This window comes from Canariomyces notabilis (genome assembly GCF_033297395.1).
Source record: "Canariomyces notabilis strain CBS 508.74 unplaced genomic scaffold N656scaffold_1, whole genome shotgun sequence".
NCBI lineage: Eukaryota > Fungi > Ascomycota > Sordariomycetes > Sordariales > Chaetomiaceae > Canariomyces > Canariomyces notabilis.
This window is the reverse complement of record NW_027041823.1, coordinates 2,411,439-2,427,177: the sequence shown is the minus strand read 5'-3', so window position 1 is coordinate 2,427,177 and position 15,739 is coordinate 2,411,439. Positions and strand designations below refer to the sequence as shown.

General features: G+C 55.1%; 5 protein-coding genes and 1 non-coding gene across 6 annotated transcripts; 3 read left to right on the top strand and 3 right to left on the bottom strand.

Annotated features, from left to right (window-relative positions):
• Window positions 1–2,089: 2,089 nt before the first annotated feature.
• Window positions 2,090–4,141, top strand: N656DRAFT_699653 (kinase-like protein; the record flags this gene model as incomplete). The annotated part of the gene is made up of 2 exons (XM_064810801.1): window positions 2,090–3,664; window positions 3,731–4,141. 2 exons carry the CDS (start codon window positions 2,090–2,092, stop codon window positions 4,139–4,141), a joined length of 1,986 nt encoding a protein of 661 aa, XP_064675330.1.
• Window positions 4,142–4,903: 762 nt separating this feature from the next.
• N656DRAFT_794195 (uncharacterized protein) lies at window positions 4,904–5,850 on the bottom strand (the record flags this gene model as incomplete). Its single annotated transcript, XM_064817247.1, has 3 exons — window positions 4,904–5,192; window positions 5,264–5,747; window positions 5,841–5,850. The coding sequence occupies 3 exons, from the start codon at window positions 5,848–5,850 to the stop codon at window positions 4,904–4,906; spliced, it is 783 nt and encodes a 260-aa protein (XP_064675329.1).
• Window positions 5,851–7,103: 1,253 nt separating this feature from the next.
• N656DRAFT_t10 lies at window positions 7,104–7,177 on the top strand. Its single transcript has one exon. It is a non-coding gene; the product is annotated as a tRNA-Asn (tRNA).
• Window positions 7,178–8,619: 1,442 nt separating this feature from the next.
• N656DRAFT_698340 (cryptochrome) lies at window positions 8,620–10,420 on the top strand (the record flags this gene model as incomplete). The annotated part of the gene is made up of 2 exons (XM_064810707.1): window positions 8,620–9,116; window positions 9,172–10,420. Coding segments are annotated over 2 exons (1,746 nt in total), but the record flags the coding sequence as incomplete, so codon positions are not given.
• A 405-nt stretch (window positions 10,421–10,825) lies between these two features.
• Window positions 10,826–11,903, bottom strand: N656DRAFT_794193 (uncharacterized protein; the record flags this gene model as incomplete). Its single annotated transcript, XM_064817246.1, has 2 exons — window positions 10,826–11,758; window positions 11,814–11,903. 2 exons carry the CDS (start codon window positions 11,901–11,903, stop codon window positions 10,826–10,828), a joined length of 1,023 nt encoding a protein of 340 aa, XP_064675327.1.
• A 1,658-nt stretch (window positions 11,904–13,561) lies between these two features.
• N656DRAFT_773959 (uncharacterized protein) lies at window positions 13,562–15,664 on the bottom strand. Its single transcript, XM_064814170.1, has 2 exons — window positions 14,531–15,664; window positions 13,562–14,477 (listed from the first exon to the last, which is right to left on the bottom strand). The coding sequence occupies exons 1-2, from the start codon at window positions 15,436–15,438 to the stop codon at window positions 13,703–13,705; spliced, it is 1,683 nt and encodes a 560-aa protein (XP_064675326.1). The 5' UTR covers window positions 15,439–15,664; the 3' UTR covers window positions 13,562–13,702.
• Window positions 15,665–15,739: the final 75 nt, after the last annotated feature.

The following is a 15,739-nucleotide window of genomic DNA, read 5'->3' as shown; positions in this document are numbered from 1 at the left end:
GCAACGAATGAGTCCTCCTTTTGCCTCGCCTAGATAGGTTTTTTGGACCTAAGGCTCCAGCGCTTACAATCCGATCCAACCAGAGACTATAAGAAGCGGATGTCAGAAGCATTGTAGGTAAGATAGGAACTGGAAAATACCATAGTCGATCAGACACCGCAGAGAATAGCACCAGGTGCCCGAGTCCTAGGAGCTGTTTGTTAAATGTCACAACGCACATGGTTGAATATATCTAACTACGGCATCGGCAGCTACTAAGAATTGCAGGGAACTTCCTTTACAGCAGCATCTTGTTGTGAACTTCTCGATCCTGTGCATGATCGTAGCGCAAGGGACGGTCATCAATAGTTGGGCAAAACGAGCTGTTCAATATCTGTAACTTGTCTGTAACTTGAGTCCGCGGAGAACAAGTGGCGCTCGGTTGAGAATGATCAGAGCTGCTTTCAAGCCACCTCTCAATCGTGCACCGCCGAGTTCAATCAGGGCCTTGTCCATGTCAGCTCTCTTGCCACATCGCTTTGATTTGGTGAGAAGCAAAGGAATGCGGGCCAGTGCCACAGCTTTCTTATCAGAAAAGCGGGTTTGCAGCCTGACAATGCCTCAGTTTACGCGTCTTTTCGTAGATATGACGGCAAGCGAGCCTTGTCTTTCCAGTGTTCAGTTCACTGTTGAATGCTTGTGTTGCCTCTAGCCGAGGATCTCCAGAACATGTTTGGGCAGGGTAGTAAATCATTGGGCAGATCACCGTTCGGCCTGCCCAATTGACTCTTGAGTCGCGTGTTGGTGTTCGTTTCACATCTTTCCAAAACATGGAAATCACCGATACCTTGGCTGGCTTCTCTGCAAACTGACAATAGGAAAGGCACATGATCGTCGCGCTGAGCGAAGACGGTAGCAACCTCCAATATCAGTGGCCCGTGTGTTAATCGCACAAGCCAGCTCAGGACGCAACCCCTGTCGCAGACGTCATAGTATCTGCAGCGCATCCTGAGCTTCACGCTGGTCCTACACCTCCAGTCTCTACACTACACTACTGTAGTATAGTTCCCGGATCCAGCAAACCGGTTAGATTGTAGATATCGCAAGCGAGCAGATACACCTGTAAGTACAAGTGTATTCAACGGTTCGTGCAGCTACCTGGGTAGGTTGTGTACTTCGTTCCCCTCGTGATGCTCCGCCCAAATGGCGTACCTCTGTCGAATGGCGGGGTAATTTTGAACAAGTTCCTAGTGTGTAACACATTCACAGGCGATCCTTGGCAAATGGACAACCAACAGTGAGGGGCTCGAAGCTCCGGAGCAAAAGCCCCGTTGTTACAATACCACATGGTATTGTACATACAGTACGAAGTACACCCGAGGTCTCCAACGCCCCTTCCGAACCAGCATAACGTTACCTATGAGTGGCCGCCACTTCAGATTTGCCTCAACAGTTCAGACTCGGATACAAGCCTGGTCTGTTTCGACTTTGATAAAAGCTTTTTGCTGCAAAATTCAGAAGCGAGGCACAATAACCTATTTCCATCCGGAACCCATTCCGCCTACCAGCGACCAATCAAACGGTTCTTTTGCGGAAATACAAAGTACCCTGCTGCAATACGATACAGCGCGGATACATAACCTGCAGACAACCACTCCACGCCGGGTCACCCGCACAGGCGGCGTCCTAGGGGGGCGTTCTCGAGATCTCGATCCCGCTTCCCGCCTAATACCCATCCAGCCGACCGCTTTTCTTCACAAATGCATAGATTCTTCTCTGCGCCAGCCATTCCATTGCAGTGAAACGGTCGGCCGAGCAGTCTCCCACGACGTCCGCCAAGAGCACCAGTGACCAGCGAGAGTGCCAGCGAAGTGCTGCTGTGCCTTGGAAGAAGCAGTAGCACCGCGCCGTACCGTACCCGTCGGCATCGTGCCCAGTGGTCCACCTGGAAAATCTAAGCTCGTCTCCATTGAGACCCGGAGTCGGCTTCCCGCGCGAATAAAAACATCCCTGGGGCACACACGACATGCATTTCTTCCCATCACATGTACAGTACTGAATCCTCTGACGCTCAAGCGATTCAAACTCCTCCCCGAACAATATAGTCGCCATGGACGATGAACACAGCTCCGACCCGGGCACACCGGATGAATTCCGCCCAAGTAATCCAACCTCGCCGGGCTCGGTTGATGCATCGTCAGAGGCGAGCACGCCCCTTGATCCGCCCAGTTCGAGCTCCGACACAGCACCCGCCTTCGCTCCAGAGAGCGAGGGGCCCCCACGCCGAGTTCCGTCATTGCGAAGCCGCTCTGACCCGCAGAGTACTAGTCAAATGAGCCCCAGCTCGAGTGTCACGGGCATTCTGAATACTATGAGGAGGCCGCCGCCGAGCGCAAACAGTCTCCCTTCGGACGTCATGCAAAAAGCAAGGGCGTTGCAGGCGCAACGTATGAATATGACTGCCCGCGCTGCCAGCTCGGCCACCACAAGTATGAGCATGAACATGGGCGGCCCGGTCGGCGGGGGCATGGCTGGCGGCATGCCGCCCAACATGAAATTACCGGGTGGCTTGGCTCGGCCCGTACCGTCTTCGTTTCCGAAATCTGCACCCGCCGTTCCAGCGGCGGCAAAGAAACCCCCGAGCCTGAGCGAGAGGAGAGCCATGAAACTGGGTGCTCTGCCCGGTTCCGGAACCCCGTCACCTTCTGGCACCCCGAAGCTGCCAGACATGGGCGGTCAAGACTCGAGGCAGCGGCCGTCCTTGAATGGAGAAGGGCGCGGTTCCAGACTTACCGACTTTAAGAACTACATCGATGCAGAAAAGGGTTGGATTACGTTTGATGGCGCGGCGACAATCACGCGGACAGGAGTCAATTTCGCAAATGGACAAGCGTTTTCAATCTCGCTGGACGAGATAGACGTGCTCGATGAGTTGGGCAAAGGGAATTATGGCACAGTATACAAGGTCCGCCACGCGCGGCCAAAGGCTCCTCGGTTTGGTCAGGGTTTGAGCGGCTTCAGGCAGCATTCGTCGACCGAGACGGAAGCGGACGAGGGCACATCGGCAAGCACCTCAAACGGCGGACGCACAACTACAGGCGTGATCATGGCAATGAAGGAAATCCGACTTGAGCTAGATGAAGCCAAGTTCACAACCATTCTCAAAGAACTCGTCATCTTACACGAGTGCGTTTCCCCTTATATCATCGACTTCTATGGCGCCTTTTTCCAAGAAGGGGCCGTCTACATGTGCATTGAATACATGGACGGCGGCAGCATTGACAAGCTCTACGCTGGAGGGATCCCTGAGAACGTGCTGCGGAAGATCACGTTTGCGACGATTGTGGGCCTCAAAACCCTCAAAGACGACCACAACATCATCCACCGCGACGTCAAGCCCACCAATATCTTGGTCAACACGAATGGGCAGGTCAAGATTTGCGATTTCGGCGTGTCTGGCAATCTGGTTGCAAGCATCGCCAAAACCAACATTGGTTGCCAAAGCTATATGGCGCCCGAGCGCATCAGCGGTGGCGCCATGGCGGCTGGGCCCGGTGGCGTCGCGAACGGAACATACAACGTCCAGAGCGACATCTGGAGTTTAGGCTTGACCATCATCGAGTGCGCAATGGGGAAGTACCCGTACCCACCCGAGGTGTCCAGCACGATATTTAGCCAGCTAAGTGTAAGTTACCCTGCTCACCGCTAGAAGGTCATCTTCAGCCCCAGCTGACCCGTATCCTTGAACCAGGCCATCGTCGAAGGCGATCCTCCGGACCTCCCTAGCGAAGGTTACTCTGCTGCGGCACAAGACTTTGTCCGCTCGTGCCTGAACAAGATCCCGACCAAGCGGCACACGTATCCGATGCTGCTCACGCACCCCTGGATCAAGGCACTCGGCAAGCCCGAGACGATTGCCGAAGACGCTGAGGCCGAGGATGCAGCTGCCGAGAACGAGCTCGCCGATGCCACGGGCTCAATGAGCTTGAATAATCCCTCTGGTCTTGTCGGTGAAGGAGACTACGAGGTTGCCGAGTGGGTCAGGACGGTGTTGGAGCGCAAGAGGAAAGGGCTGCTCAAGGACGAGGCAAAGAAGCCGGCTTTGCACGCAGCGCCGCTGGACTCGGTGAGCCCGGTGTCGAGTCCCTTTGTACGGGCCTGAGGCCAGATACATTTTTGACCTACCATGTTTGAGGGGAACGGAAATTATAGGGAGATTGGGATCTGGCCTTTCTCGTATTTCCTGCGTTGTGCCCATCTCTTGCCGCCCTGTCTTTCCTACCGCATTATGCGTCGCCTTTGAGTAAAAGTGCCACAGCTCGGATTTGGCTTGAGACGTACTTGGCGCACGTGGCTAGTCGGGGATTTTGCATTGTCTCATTACTGTATCTATCTCATATTTCATGGTGGTCATGCCTATCTGTGCGAGTTTTAGGTGCTCTAATGTATCTCTCTGCATTAGCGTCTTGCTCTCAGCATGGAAAGCACTGGGGGTTTGGGGGGGCCAGAATGGAATGGGAAAGCAGGCTTGAACACACATCTAAAAGCACAGGAAGACGAGTCTCATTCGTGACGGTTCTGTAGAGGATTATTCATGTGCATCATATCTGCATCTCAGGTACAGGATATACACCCAGCAAGTGATAACGGACAACCGGCCCTAGCCACAACTCCCTCGAAGTAAGTAATGACACTGAGATGACAAAAAAATAATGAGTTGATGATGTTTTCCAGACACAAAACACGGCCTACGCCAGGTTACTCTCAATCTCACTCGCCCTGGCCGTTGCGCTTCCCTTTTTCACTTTAAGACGATGCCATCATCCGCCTTCCTCAGCATTATCATGGACTATTAAACCCTCACATAATTCCAAAAGCCTTCACAAAAAGGAAGGTAGGTACGAAGAAACCGTAGATACGCAGATCACACGTACTCCTCCTTCACGTGGCGACCGTTATACGACCTACGGCTCCCGCCAACGCCGCCGGTGCCCCTCCTGCGGCCCCAGAATTTCCAGCCCCGCCTTCTTCGCTCCGCGGGTACGACGCCGTCCGTCGTCGTGTCGCGCCGCTTGTGCCTGGACATGAAAAAGAGGATGGTGCTGAGCAGCAGCGCGGCCCACGAGCCCCAGGCGAAGCCGAAGGCGTACCGTCCGAGCGAGGCGGACCGGTTGTTGGCCAGGAAGACGTTGCGCATCTGGACGAAGGTGGCGCTGGATTTCGTGTTAGTCCTGAATTGTTTACAGAGGTATAAGGGGTCGGGGAGCGGAAAGAGTAAACATACGTCATCAAAGAGACGGCAAGAGTCAAAAAGAAGAGCGCAGAGAGCGAGACCAGCCCGGCGAGGACCGAACCAATGCGCGAGATGAGCGCCAGGAAGCCGGCGAAGAAGGCGATGACGGAGAAGAGCAGGGCGAGCAGGAAAAACACCCAGCCGAAGCGCCACATGTACCAGAAGTGGAAGCTCGTGGTGCCGTCGCCGTAGCCGCCGATCAGCTCCGAGGGGACGCCGCGCGCGTTGCTCGGCCAGGCGTCGCCCAGGGGCAGGGCCGGGCGGGCGGGCCCGCAGTTGGTGTTGCCGAGGCCGCAGGTCTTAAAGTAGGTCCATTGCGTGATGGGTTTCGCGTCCTGGATGCCCGACGTGTCGGCGCGGAGGAAGTAGGTCTGCCGTAGAGGGGATGTCTGGGTCAGTCCCGAGAGGATGATGAACCATAGCATCACTAGCGAACCCGCGAGGAGGAGCAGGGCGAACGGGGCGAGGTTGAGTGCTGCATCGGAGAGGTGAAGGTCAAGGTCAGTAAGGCGGTGCTGATGCTGAGTGATCTGGTAGGTCGTTTCTGAGGGTGGATTTCATCACTTACAGCGTGCCATCTTAGTGCATGAGGTTTCTTGTGAGAGATCGCTTTACTATAGGACAGAAGTTCCAGGACGATTGGTCCCTGTGCGATCTTGTTGTCTGATGATGGTGCTCGCAAGACGGTGAAAGCAAGATTGGGCTATGCTGCGAGTAAAGTAACAGTTATGGTAGGACGCTTCAAAGCCCGGTCGCCCACAAGCACGGAGATAACTCAGTGACGCAATCACCCGAGTCACTCTTTGTTACACGACTCTAGATCACCGTTGCTACCTTAGTCCAGGCTTAAAAATTCCCTAGTAGCACAGCAGGTTGTGGTCGAAGGTACTGTACACCGGGATGGCAGAGAGATAAACATTAGGATGAAGGGTTCGTCCACTTATAAGCTTTGCCAAAGCAGGACATCGGTTGCCATAATGCAACGTGATTCGAGGTTGTCTTCACATTCCTCGCGGGTTACCCGTAGATGAGAGGATCCAAGTGGCATGCCACGCTGCATTTTGCGAGTGCTGGATTCCATTGGCAGGCTTGAGGCAAACTAGCGTCAAGTGGTGTGGTTCGGTCGTCCAATCTACACGTATTGTACATACGTCAAAAGGTGAAAGGTGCAGGAGCCCGTCGACGTCAGGTCGTCCACTGGCCTGCATGACGTCGTCGCAAGAGACTTGCTTTGATATCCGTACCTAGGTACTTGACATTGCCAAGGACCAATCACCACAGACGCTTTGAGTTGGGCAATTCATTGTGGGGCGGCAGTTGTGTGGCACGGTGCGCGCGGGCCGTCCACTCGAATTTCCATCATGTGTGTCAGATAGACCGTTCAAATTTACAGGGTTGCGTAATGTTACACCCATAAGTTACCGCACTATCCCAAGTCACTCTACCGGTAGCATTACAAATACAAAGTACCGTACACCACAATACAGTGCAGTTGGTGAATGCTTACCTAACACTTCAAAGATCTCAACGGCTCAGATCACGATCACCTCGATCTGACATTTCCATTAGACGAAGGATCAAAAAAGACAAAAGAGGGAAGGAGAAAAGGTGGTGAGTTTCACTTTTCCATACACGTTTCTCAATAAATCTGCCAATCAAATCGGCAATGATTTCCCAACTTTATTCAAACTCCACGGCCTTTCTCCTCCAGTCGCTATTCCCCATCCCCATCACCCACCTACCTGGAACGACGGCGAGGAGCTCTGCCGTCGTCAAACATTGTCAACCTCGCTTTCTTGGATCAAACAGTTCGCTGACAGCCCATCATCGATCCTCTGTGGCGCAATTGGCTAGCGCGTCTGACTGTTAATCAGGAGGTTGGAAGTTCGAGCCTTCCCGGAGGAGACTGTCTGTGGAATTTTGTCTCTCGTGTGGGGCATCAAGAGATGCCATTTGCTTTTTTGTTTTGTACACTAAGCCTGATACGCATGGAAGGGCCTTACCATATTTCGGAAACATCATTTCCCGGCGATGCTTGCGATTTCAACCTCTTCTTTGGTGGGCGTAATATATTGTACAATACGCCGACCTGACCTTGAAGTAGGTTTGTTTACTTGAAAAAGGGGCGAGCAGTAGAACCCAATCTGCCTTCCAGGCCTCCAAGCTCGGTAGCAACCGGGCCGTTGCCCTACGCCGTGGGCTGGCAATTCCGATAGCTACTTAGGTAGCGGCACAGTATTGTACGCTGGAATCTCTTTGAGCCATGGGAAGCAAACAAGGACTCGAAAACAACCACAATAAATTCGAAACAGGAGGGCTCACTAGCCAGGGCATGAGGTTGTCGCTAGAAATGTCAGCCGCTGTTCGAGAAGCAGGCCAAGATGGCAACCGAAGACAAGGATGTCAAACCGGAGACGGGGTCTTCAACGACGGCTTCCGGCCCTCCTGTCTAACCAATGTTCAACATTAATTTGACTCCCACGAGGGGCTGAAGGCCTCCCTTGTTTTCTGGAAACCAGTCAAAATATTGCAGGCCCAAAGTTCCAGTGGCATCTGCGGCTACTCGAACCGGGGAAGGTTTGCCGGCAGGAATCGGAGCTTCTCGTTGGCTCGAACCCGCTGACGGCCCCCATGCTTCTTCTTGCGGAGATCGGCGACCTTGGGCAGATGGTGCACAAATGGAAGCTCCGAGAGATAATAGGACCGTAGTGTACAGACGGGACACTGTATACTATTCGAGAAAAGTATTTACTTCCACAAGATCCGGTATGACTCTGCCTTCTTGTCCCTGCCGTTGTCAAAGGTTGTGACAGGATGCTGGGTGTATTCTGGCCAGACGAGGAGTAGTTCAGGTTGGCTATCGTCTGCAATGCACCTCGGTAGATATGCAAGTAACTACTAGTACATGTACGAATATGTAAGTGATACGTGCATGCATATCCTCCTGGGCACCCAGCGTCCCTCACCCGGACGCTCGGTTCAGCAGGGTTGTCAATGTTCCTTTCACCAGCACACCCCTGACGAGTGCTACCACTCCCAAGCTGGCTTGTCTCTTCATAGCAGACCTCCCCAGACGCCTTCGGACCTATTCAGCTTCCCATACTCCGCCTCCAGAACGGCAGACTTCCCTTGCTACTACCTTCGTTATCCGTCCCTAGTTTTGTCCTCCTACTTCTTGATCGCTATTGCCCCTATCAACCTCGAAACGGACCGGCCCAAGCTTCATGGAACAGGCCATTTCCTCTAAACTTGCCTGGCCGACTCCCGCCTCCCTATCTGAATTGACAAAGCTATTGAAAAAAAGAGACCCCTAAACGAACCGTCAGACACCAACCATGACGACCCCAAGCAGTGTTCTGATCTATGTCATGCGTCGAGAACTCCGAGCCTCGGACCAGCCCATCTTCCATCACCTTGCGAGCACGAGCAGCCACGGATTCTCCCATCTCCTTCCCGTATACGTTTTCCACGCTAAGCAAATCGACATATCAGGATTCGTCTCCCAAGGGAGCATGAATCCGTACCCACCCGCGAGAAGCCGGCTCGGGAACTATCCAAGATGCGGTCCGCACCGGGCAAGGTTTCTAGGCGAGTCCGTCGTGGAGCTCCAGCAATCTCTCGAGTCCCTTGGCTCCGGCCTGGTCATACGCGTGGGTATGATTGACGACGTTGTCCGGAGCTTAGCAGAAGGCTTGACGACGAACGGGTACAAAGTGGCGGCGATCTGGATGACGAGTCACGAGGGCACCGAGGAGAAACATGATGAAAAGACGGTGGCCGACCTGTGCGGTGATCTGGGCGCTGGGTTCAGGCTGTGGGAGGACGAGAAGTACTTGATTGACGAGTATGTCTCCCTGTATGTGGTTCAATGTCCCTTTTTGTTAACGGTAGGGCTGAAGCCGGGATGTCGGCCTGGAGGACATACAAGCACTGCCCGACATCTTCACAACATACTACAAGTCTAAGGCTCCTCTCCGCGAAAATCCGAGGGCGGTCTTACCGACGCCGGTCAAGGGGTCTTTGCCGCCGATGCCGGATGCCGTTCCAGCTCAGACCGCACCGTTCACGATCCCCGCCAGCGGCGAAGAACTGATAGCGAGGTTGGTTGAGCCGGTTAAACAGTTCCTGCCGCCTATTCCCACTTGCAGCTTCCCAGAGAATGTTGAGTCGGCTCATCCCTTTCGAGGTGGCGAAGCGGCGGCGCAGGCGCGAATAAAACAGTTTCTTCGTTCGGGTTTCCTCGCAAACTACAAGAATGCGCGCCGTGGACTCGCCAAAGACGAGTCCAGCACCAAGTTGTCGGCGTACCTAGCCCAGGGGTGCATAACTGCCAGGCAGGTCCATCGATTCCTTGTCGGGTATGAGAACGGCACCGAGGTCACTCTTCAGGATGTCGATGGATATGGCCGGGGCGAGCATGAAGGCACCGAAGCCCTTCGAGCGGGGCTTTTATGGCGAGACTATATGCGGCTGTGCCATCAGAAGTTCAAGAGCAAATTCTTTTGCGTCGAAGGATTTAGGGGAGACGGACACGGCGATGGAGACGGTGAGGCAGGGGAGCAAAAAAAGATGAAGTGGAAATCTGCCGCTGAGGATATGGCACTGCCAGACCACAAGCCAAGCACCAGAACTACCGCCGAGATATTGGAGCGATTCAACGCGGGAACGACGGGCATAGGCCTTATCGATGCCTCGCAGCGCGAGTTGCTGCACACAGGCTACACATCCAACCGCGCGCGGCAGAATGTAGCCAGCTTTCTATCCAGGCACTTGGGAATCGACTGGCGCTATGGTGCTGAGTGGTATGAGATGTTGCTCGTCGACTACGACGTGTCGTCCAACTGGGCCAACTGGCAGTACATGGCGGGCGTCGGCAACGACCCTCGCAGCGGCCTTCGCATTTTCAATCCGGTCAAGCAGGCCCTCGAGTATGACAAGGATGGCCAGTACATAAAGTCCTGGGTGCCAGAGCTGAGAGGGCTGGGAAAACTGGAGAACGTCTTCCAGGCTTGGACGGCCTCGGCCGAAGACGTTGAAGCTGCCGGGCTGGGCGGTAACATCATGGTCACCGACCCTGTCAAACGCATCGCCTTTACCATCGAGGACAGACCCCGGACACGCAAGCGCAGTGGCCATGCCCGCAGGGGACGAAGGGGCGGCAGAGGCGGTAAAGGAGACAGGCCTGAGAACGGTGCGGTGGCAACAGGCGACATAGTCATCAGCGCCTCAGCCGGGAAGGAGGGTACAAAGTTTAGCCCCCCGTCGACGGCGCCAAATATACACTTGTCGGCGAACAGTGGTGCCGGCTGCAGTGCCTTGCCGAAAGGGCCCAATCCCTCTCCGCGCGCCGACGGGCAAAGGCCATACAGGCGTGGCCGTGGTCGCGGAAGGCCACGGGGTAGCTCGCGTGGGAGAGGGGCCCGCGGTCGTGGCGGGTAGTACTCCCATTACCACTTCTTGAGTATCACATGCGAGAAGCGACATAGTAGGTACTCAAGCAGTAACTGAGCACAATTTCACATCGCGATGGAAGTGAGCTCGCGGAGCCTCGCGTCACCTAGACTCGGCAAAGTCTAGGACTTCCTCCAACGACAACACCTCGTAGGGCCCGCTCAGCCGCCACCCGAGCCCGTCGTCCCTGTTCCCCGGCGTCCTCACCGCCGTGGCAATCATAAAGTCCGGTCCCATGGACCGCAGGCAGATATTCACACCCTCCACCTTTTCCCCGCGGAACCTAATCTCGGGCGTCCCCACCACCTCACTAGCATCCTCTTTTGCGGGCACCTCCCACGCGGGCGTGGGCCTCGGCGGACGAAAATCCCGAAACTCCAAGTCGCGCAGCCACTCTGCCAGAAGTGCCTCGCCCGTGAGCTTGATGTAGGCCTCGCGCAGGGCCCAGAGCGCGTAAAAGGCGCGGAGCTTAGCGTCAGTCACCTGCTCCGTCGAAGGAGGGGACGAGGTTACCAAGCCCGGAACGGCACTCAAGACTCGGTGTTTGAGATAGCTCACCTCCCCGGGTGCAAACACGTCAGCGTGCATGTCGACAAAGGCCGGCCAGCCTTCGCTGCGAACCATGGCGTGGTCACGCGGGCGCCGCTCCGACGTGCAGACAATGTCCACTCCTACTTCTACCGTCGCCTCCTTCCCTGGCCCTCTCCGTTCTTCGTTTCCCTCCGAAGAGGAGGAGACGGGAACAGGGTGGTAGTCAGCAACAGCGACGAGGGCCACGATGCCCGCCTGGTGGCTCAGGTTGAACGAGACGGGCCGGGCGCCTGTGGCTGGGTCGACCCATACGGGCTTGGTGTGGCTGTCGCGCGTGAGGGTGATGCTGGACCAGGGGGGTTTGCTGGGACTCAGGCGGGCTATGCAGTAGCGTTTGAGGAGAGCCGAGGCGAGCGCCATCTTGGCGTCGCGGACGTGGTAGTACCGGAGCACGGCGGCGCGCTCGGGCTCCGGGAGCAGAGCCAATGCGCGGGAGGCTTGGGCCTGGCAATCCGGGTTAGTATTCTTGGGTTACGGTTAGGGCAGATAAGTAACTTACATGAGTCTCGAGGTGTTTTGTCTGAGTTGCTTCGGGAAACCAGGGGCGAGTGTCCAGCATCCATTGGACGAGATTGGGTTTCGAAGCCATGCCGGCTTTTCTCCTGGAGATTTTTGTCTTTCAATGTTTGTCAGGAAAAGTGTAAATGCTTGGTATCTTAAGTTTCGATATTTTCAAGATGGAGGATAATCGAACGATTTCGGATTGATCTGAGTTTCGGCACTGCTATCATGGGCTTATGCAAGGCGTGTTGTGAGGGGGAGGTGAAACCGGGGGCCTGGAACGCATTGGCGGGGAATTCACTCGGCTAGGTACAATGCAAGGGCTTACCCACCATCTATTTAAGCAGCCACGACCCTAGGTAGTGATTTTCCTAAGCTCTTTCCTATCCTCATCGCCTCTACCTCTTACTTGAAGAAGGCGAGCACCTGCTCTTGGTTCTTGTTAGTCTCGATCGTCAAGTCTCCCATCCCCAATTGACGTTCCTGCATCGGATCTGCAAACCCCACCGTCCGATCTTGACGATGCCAAGAACAAGAGCCTCGACAAATTTCTCAGCTCCGCAGACGGGACCAGGCGGCCCCACATCCACATCGACCTCCGATCCCCGATGTCCGTGACCCACTGCATACGCTAGGGCCTGGGCCGGACCGGACCGAATGGTGGCCGACAAACCTTGAATCAGACAACCAGAACCATCTGGTCCCTGACACGTTGAGCGCCAGAAAAGAGCCGCGACATATCCGCGCTCCGCTTTTTCCTTCGCAGCCTCGCCAATCCAACCCAAAAGCGTTGAGCGCACCGTTCCGCAGAGAAGGGGTGTTCCCCGGTTCGATTCCGTGTTGGTCTGCTGCCAACCGTCGAAGTCGACCATCCGGGATGCCACCCCGATGTACCGCGTTGAGCGTGTAAATCATTATCCCAGCTCCGCCGTGTTTGCCCTGAGGCCATTCCCAAGTCGAACCCGGCGTCGAAGCAGGAAGAACCGTTCCATGTCGTTGCGGACTCCCGCCGGAAGAGAACCTTGAGCTTCCTTAAAGTTCGGTCTTAATGAGGCGGTTGCAGCTAGCCCGTGGGGCGCGTTGTCCCGTGATTCCTCTGTCCTTGATGCACCTTCTCCGCTGCAGGGGAGAATATACATTCACCAGCACCCCCTCCTAATAACCCCACTGTGTCTCAGACAAACGAGCCTGATGAGGTGTTGATTCTCCGCCGGAAGAGCGACCGTGTTGCGGTAAGGGCCTGAGGCGATGCGAATTCGCCGGAAGGGCTTCGTTTGTTTATTTCGAGCCGTTGCGGGTGTTGAGACAACTCCAAGGTGGTGGTGGTTGGTGTTGCAGGGGAGACGCAACACTACGGCAACCCTGAAGCCTGTGAGAAAAGACCGAGTTGATGTTGAGGTACACCAAAGTCAGCCCTTCATAACGCCGAGAGTAGGGCACCGACCGTCCTGAACCCTGCTTCGGCTTTGCTGAGCTCGGGTGCAACGGATTTGTATAACGAAGTATATACGCGGGCGAGACGGAGATGCCTGGCCTGTGGCATTCTGGTGGCCTACAACTCCGTCAATGATGGTGGAGAGAAGTCATATAGCAATAAACCCGTCGCATTGATTCGGTCTTCTCAATGTTGGTCAATGGACGTAGATGCAAACCTTGACGACTCGGTTCCCACGGCGGCGCATAAGCACTAACCCAGAGTGACATGAGACTCGGCCGAAACAGTAGGTCAGGCTAGATGGGAAGAGAACACACTGAGGCATTGCGGCTGTATATTCCATCTATCCGAACTCTATAAACCCAGGCTCGCTGGCCAAAGGACTTTCAGGCTAAGCCAAACTTGATGAACACTTCAACGAACACCCCGCACTACCATGGTCCCAGACCACCCTAGGCGACAGAGCGAGGCGCTGTGATTGAAAACACAAACAACTCGCGAGACTTATTCCCCTGCGGTTTCTCTTCCTCTCTCGTGCCCTCCGCATCTTCTGCTTGGTCATTAGGCTTCTCCTTCTCTGGCTTCTCTGGCGCCTTCTTGGCGGTCTCCTTGATCACTCGCCCATCCGCATCCAACTCGACGACTACATCCTCGGTATCGAGACTTCCATCTTCCGTGTATCCCAGCATGTCCTTCACTTCTCCCCGGATCAGCCCGGTCAGCCAGAGAGACCCGGTTACGCCAGGGACCAAGTAAAGTAGCGCCGGCTGGCCGTGGTTAAACACAACCAACGCTGCCAAGGTGGCGAACATTCCGGCGGCGTAGCCAGCTAGAGAGGCATAGAAATAGGGCTTGGGGAATGCCGTGGCAGCAATGGGCGACGTTGCCTCGTTGGTAGGAACCAATCTCCCCAGTGGTGTGGTCCAAAAGCGATTGCCCCACTGGCCGCTGGTATCGACATAGGGAACCTTGACCCGGCGGTAATGCGTCTTTCCGGTTGTCTCCGTCGTTTCCGACTCCGGTGAAGCGATCTCGGTGGTTAACGTGATCGGCTCGAGTTTGGTTTGCTTATGATAGTACTGAAACAGGTCGAAGCGGAGAGCGAGGCCCATCAGCAGGCCAGGAACGACGATGTCGCCGAGCCCGAGCATGCTAACCCCCGAGGTACTGTTGAATACCAGCTTGATGGGGGCATCGAGCTTCTTGGCAACCGTGATCATGTATGGACTAGAGGTAGAGTTAGCTGCAAAAGAGAGTATGCCAAAGCAGGAGAGACAAACGTATAGAAGACCATGACAATGTCGTAGATGAAGAGGCCGCCCAGAACCAAGCTCCCGATGGAGAAGGAGGTGGGAGTGAGCAACATGAACGAAGCGTAGCACATGGCAACACTGACGGCGTTGGACAAAGCGGGCCACCCAGTCCAATGGTAAGCGACAGCAATGCTGACGCCAATGGTGAAGCGAACCAGGTCATTGAGACGGACCTCAACCTTGGTGAGGGTCTTGCCGCGCACCGCGAGTCGAACTGTCCAAGTCTCATTGAGCAGGTGGCGCACGTCCCACCAGAATCGACTCCAGTCTCGCGAGATGGCCAGGTTGGACAAGATGCCAGGGAAAGGAGTCTGCTTGCCCTCAACGACAGTCTCTTCGCCAGTCAAGCGGTTGATGACGTACTGGCAGCGACGGTCCGGGTCGATGTAGTGCACCTGGCCGTTTCGGTCTGCCCACATGCTAGGAAAGACAAGACTCGACATAATGTCTAGGGCGTCTCCGGCTAGAGCAGCCAAGCCGGTCACGGCCATGAGAGACATGTAAGCCCGCAGGAGCTGATTCAGTACGGCAGGATCTTGGAGCCACAGAATAAGGTAGTAAAGGCCGATCAGAACGGCGCCTAGAGCTAGAGGAAACCAGATGGCGTCCGATAGTGTGAGCCCTTCCATAAAGTTCTCCTTCTCTGATCGCTTCTCGCCCTTTTTGAGTTTTGGGGGGGCAGCCGAGGGCGGCCTACGAAGCGAGCCATGAGCTCCCAGCCAGATGATGGCTAGCGCGCTAAAGATTACAAGAAGAAACTGAGACTCAAAGAGTCTAAAGAAGACGGATATGAGGGTTGGGACTGTGTGGATGGGTTCCTGGCCCGGAGCTGATGGTACATCAGACATGCCTGGCGATGTGTTTCCCGAAGACATGACTGGCTAATAAACTTTGAAGAAGGAGATGTGATCCCGAATCAGCGAACATGCGCTGCCGAGTCACGAGAATGTAGGATTAAGAACAGCGAGCACGGCGTCTCTCATTCGGCATCGATAACGTATGTCAAACCTGCCAAATGTAACAGGAATTGTATCGCATAAGGGGAGCGAATTCCCAAATGCATGAAGGTGCTGATACCAGCTGTCAGGGACTTTACAGGTGTCGTGGCTGAAATTCTGTTTAGGCGGCGTGGTGCTTCCTGACAGGCTGCTGTTAACGTTAAGGCTGGAGTGGGGC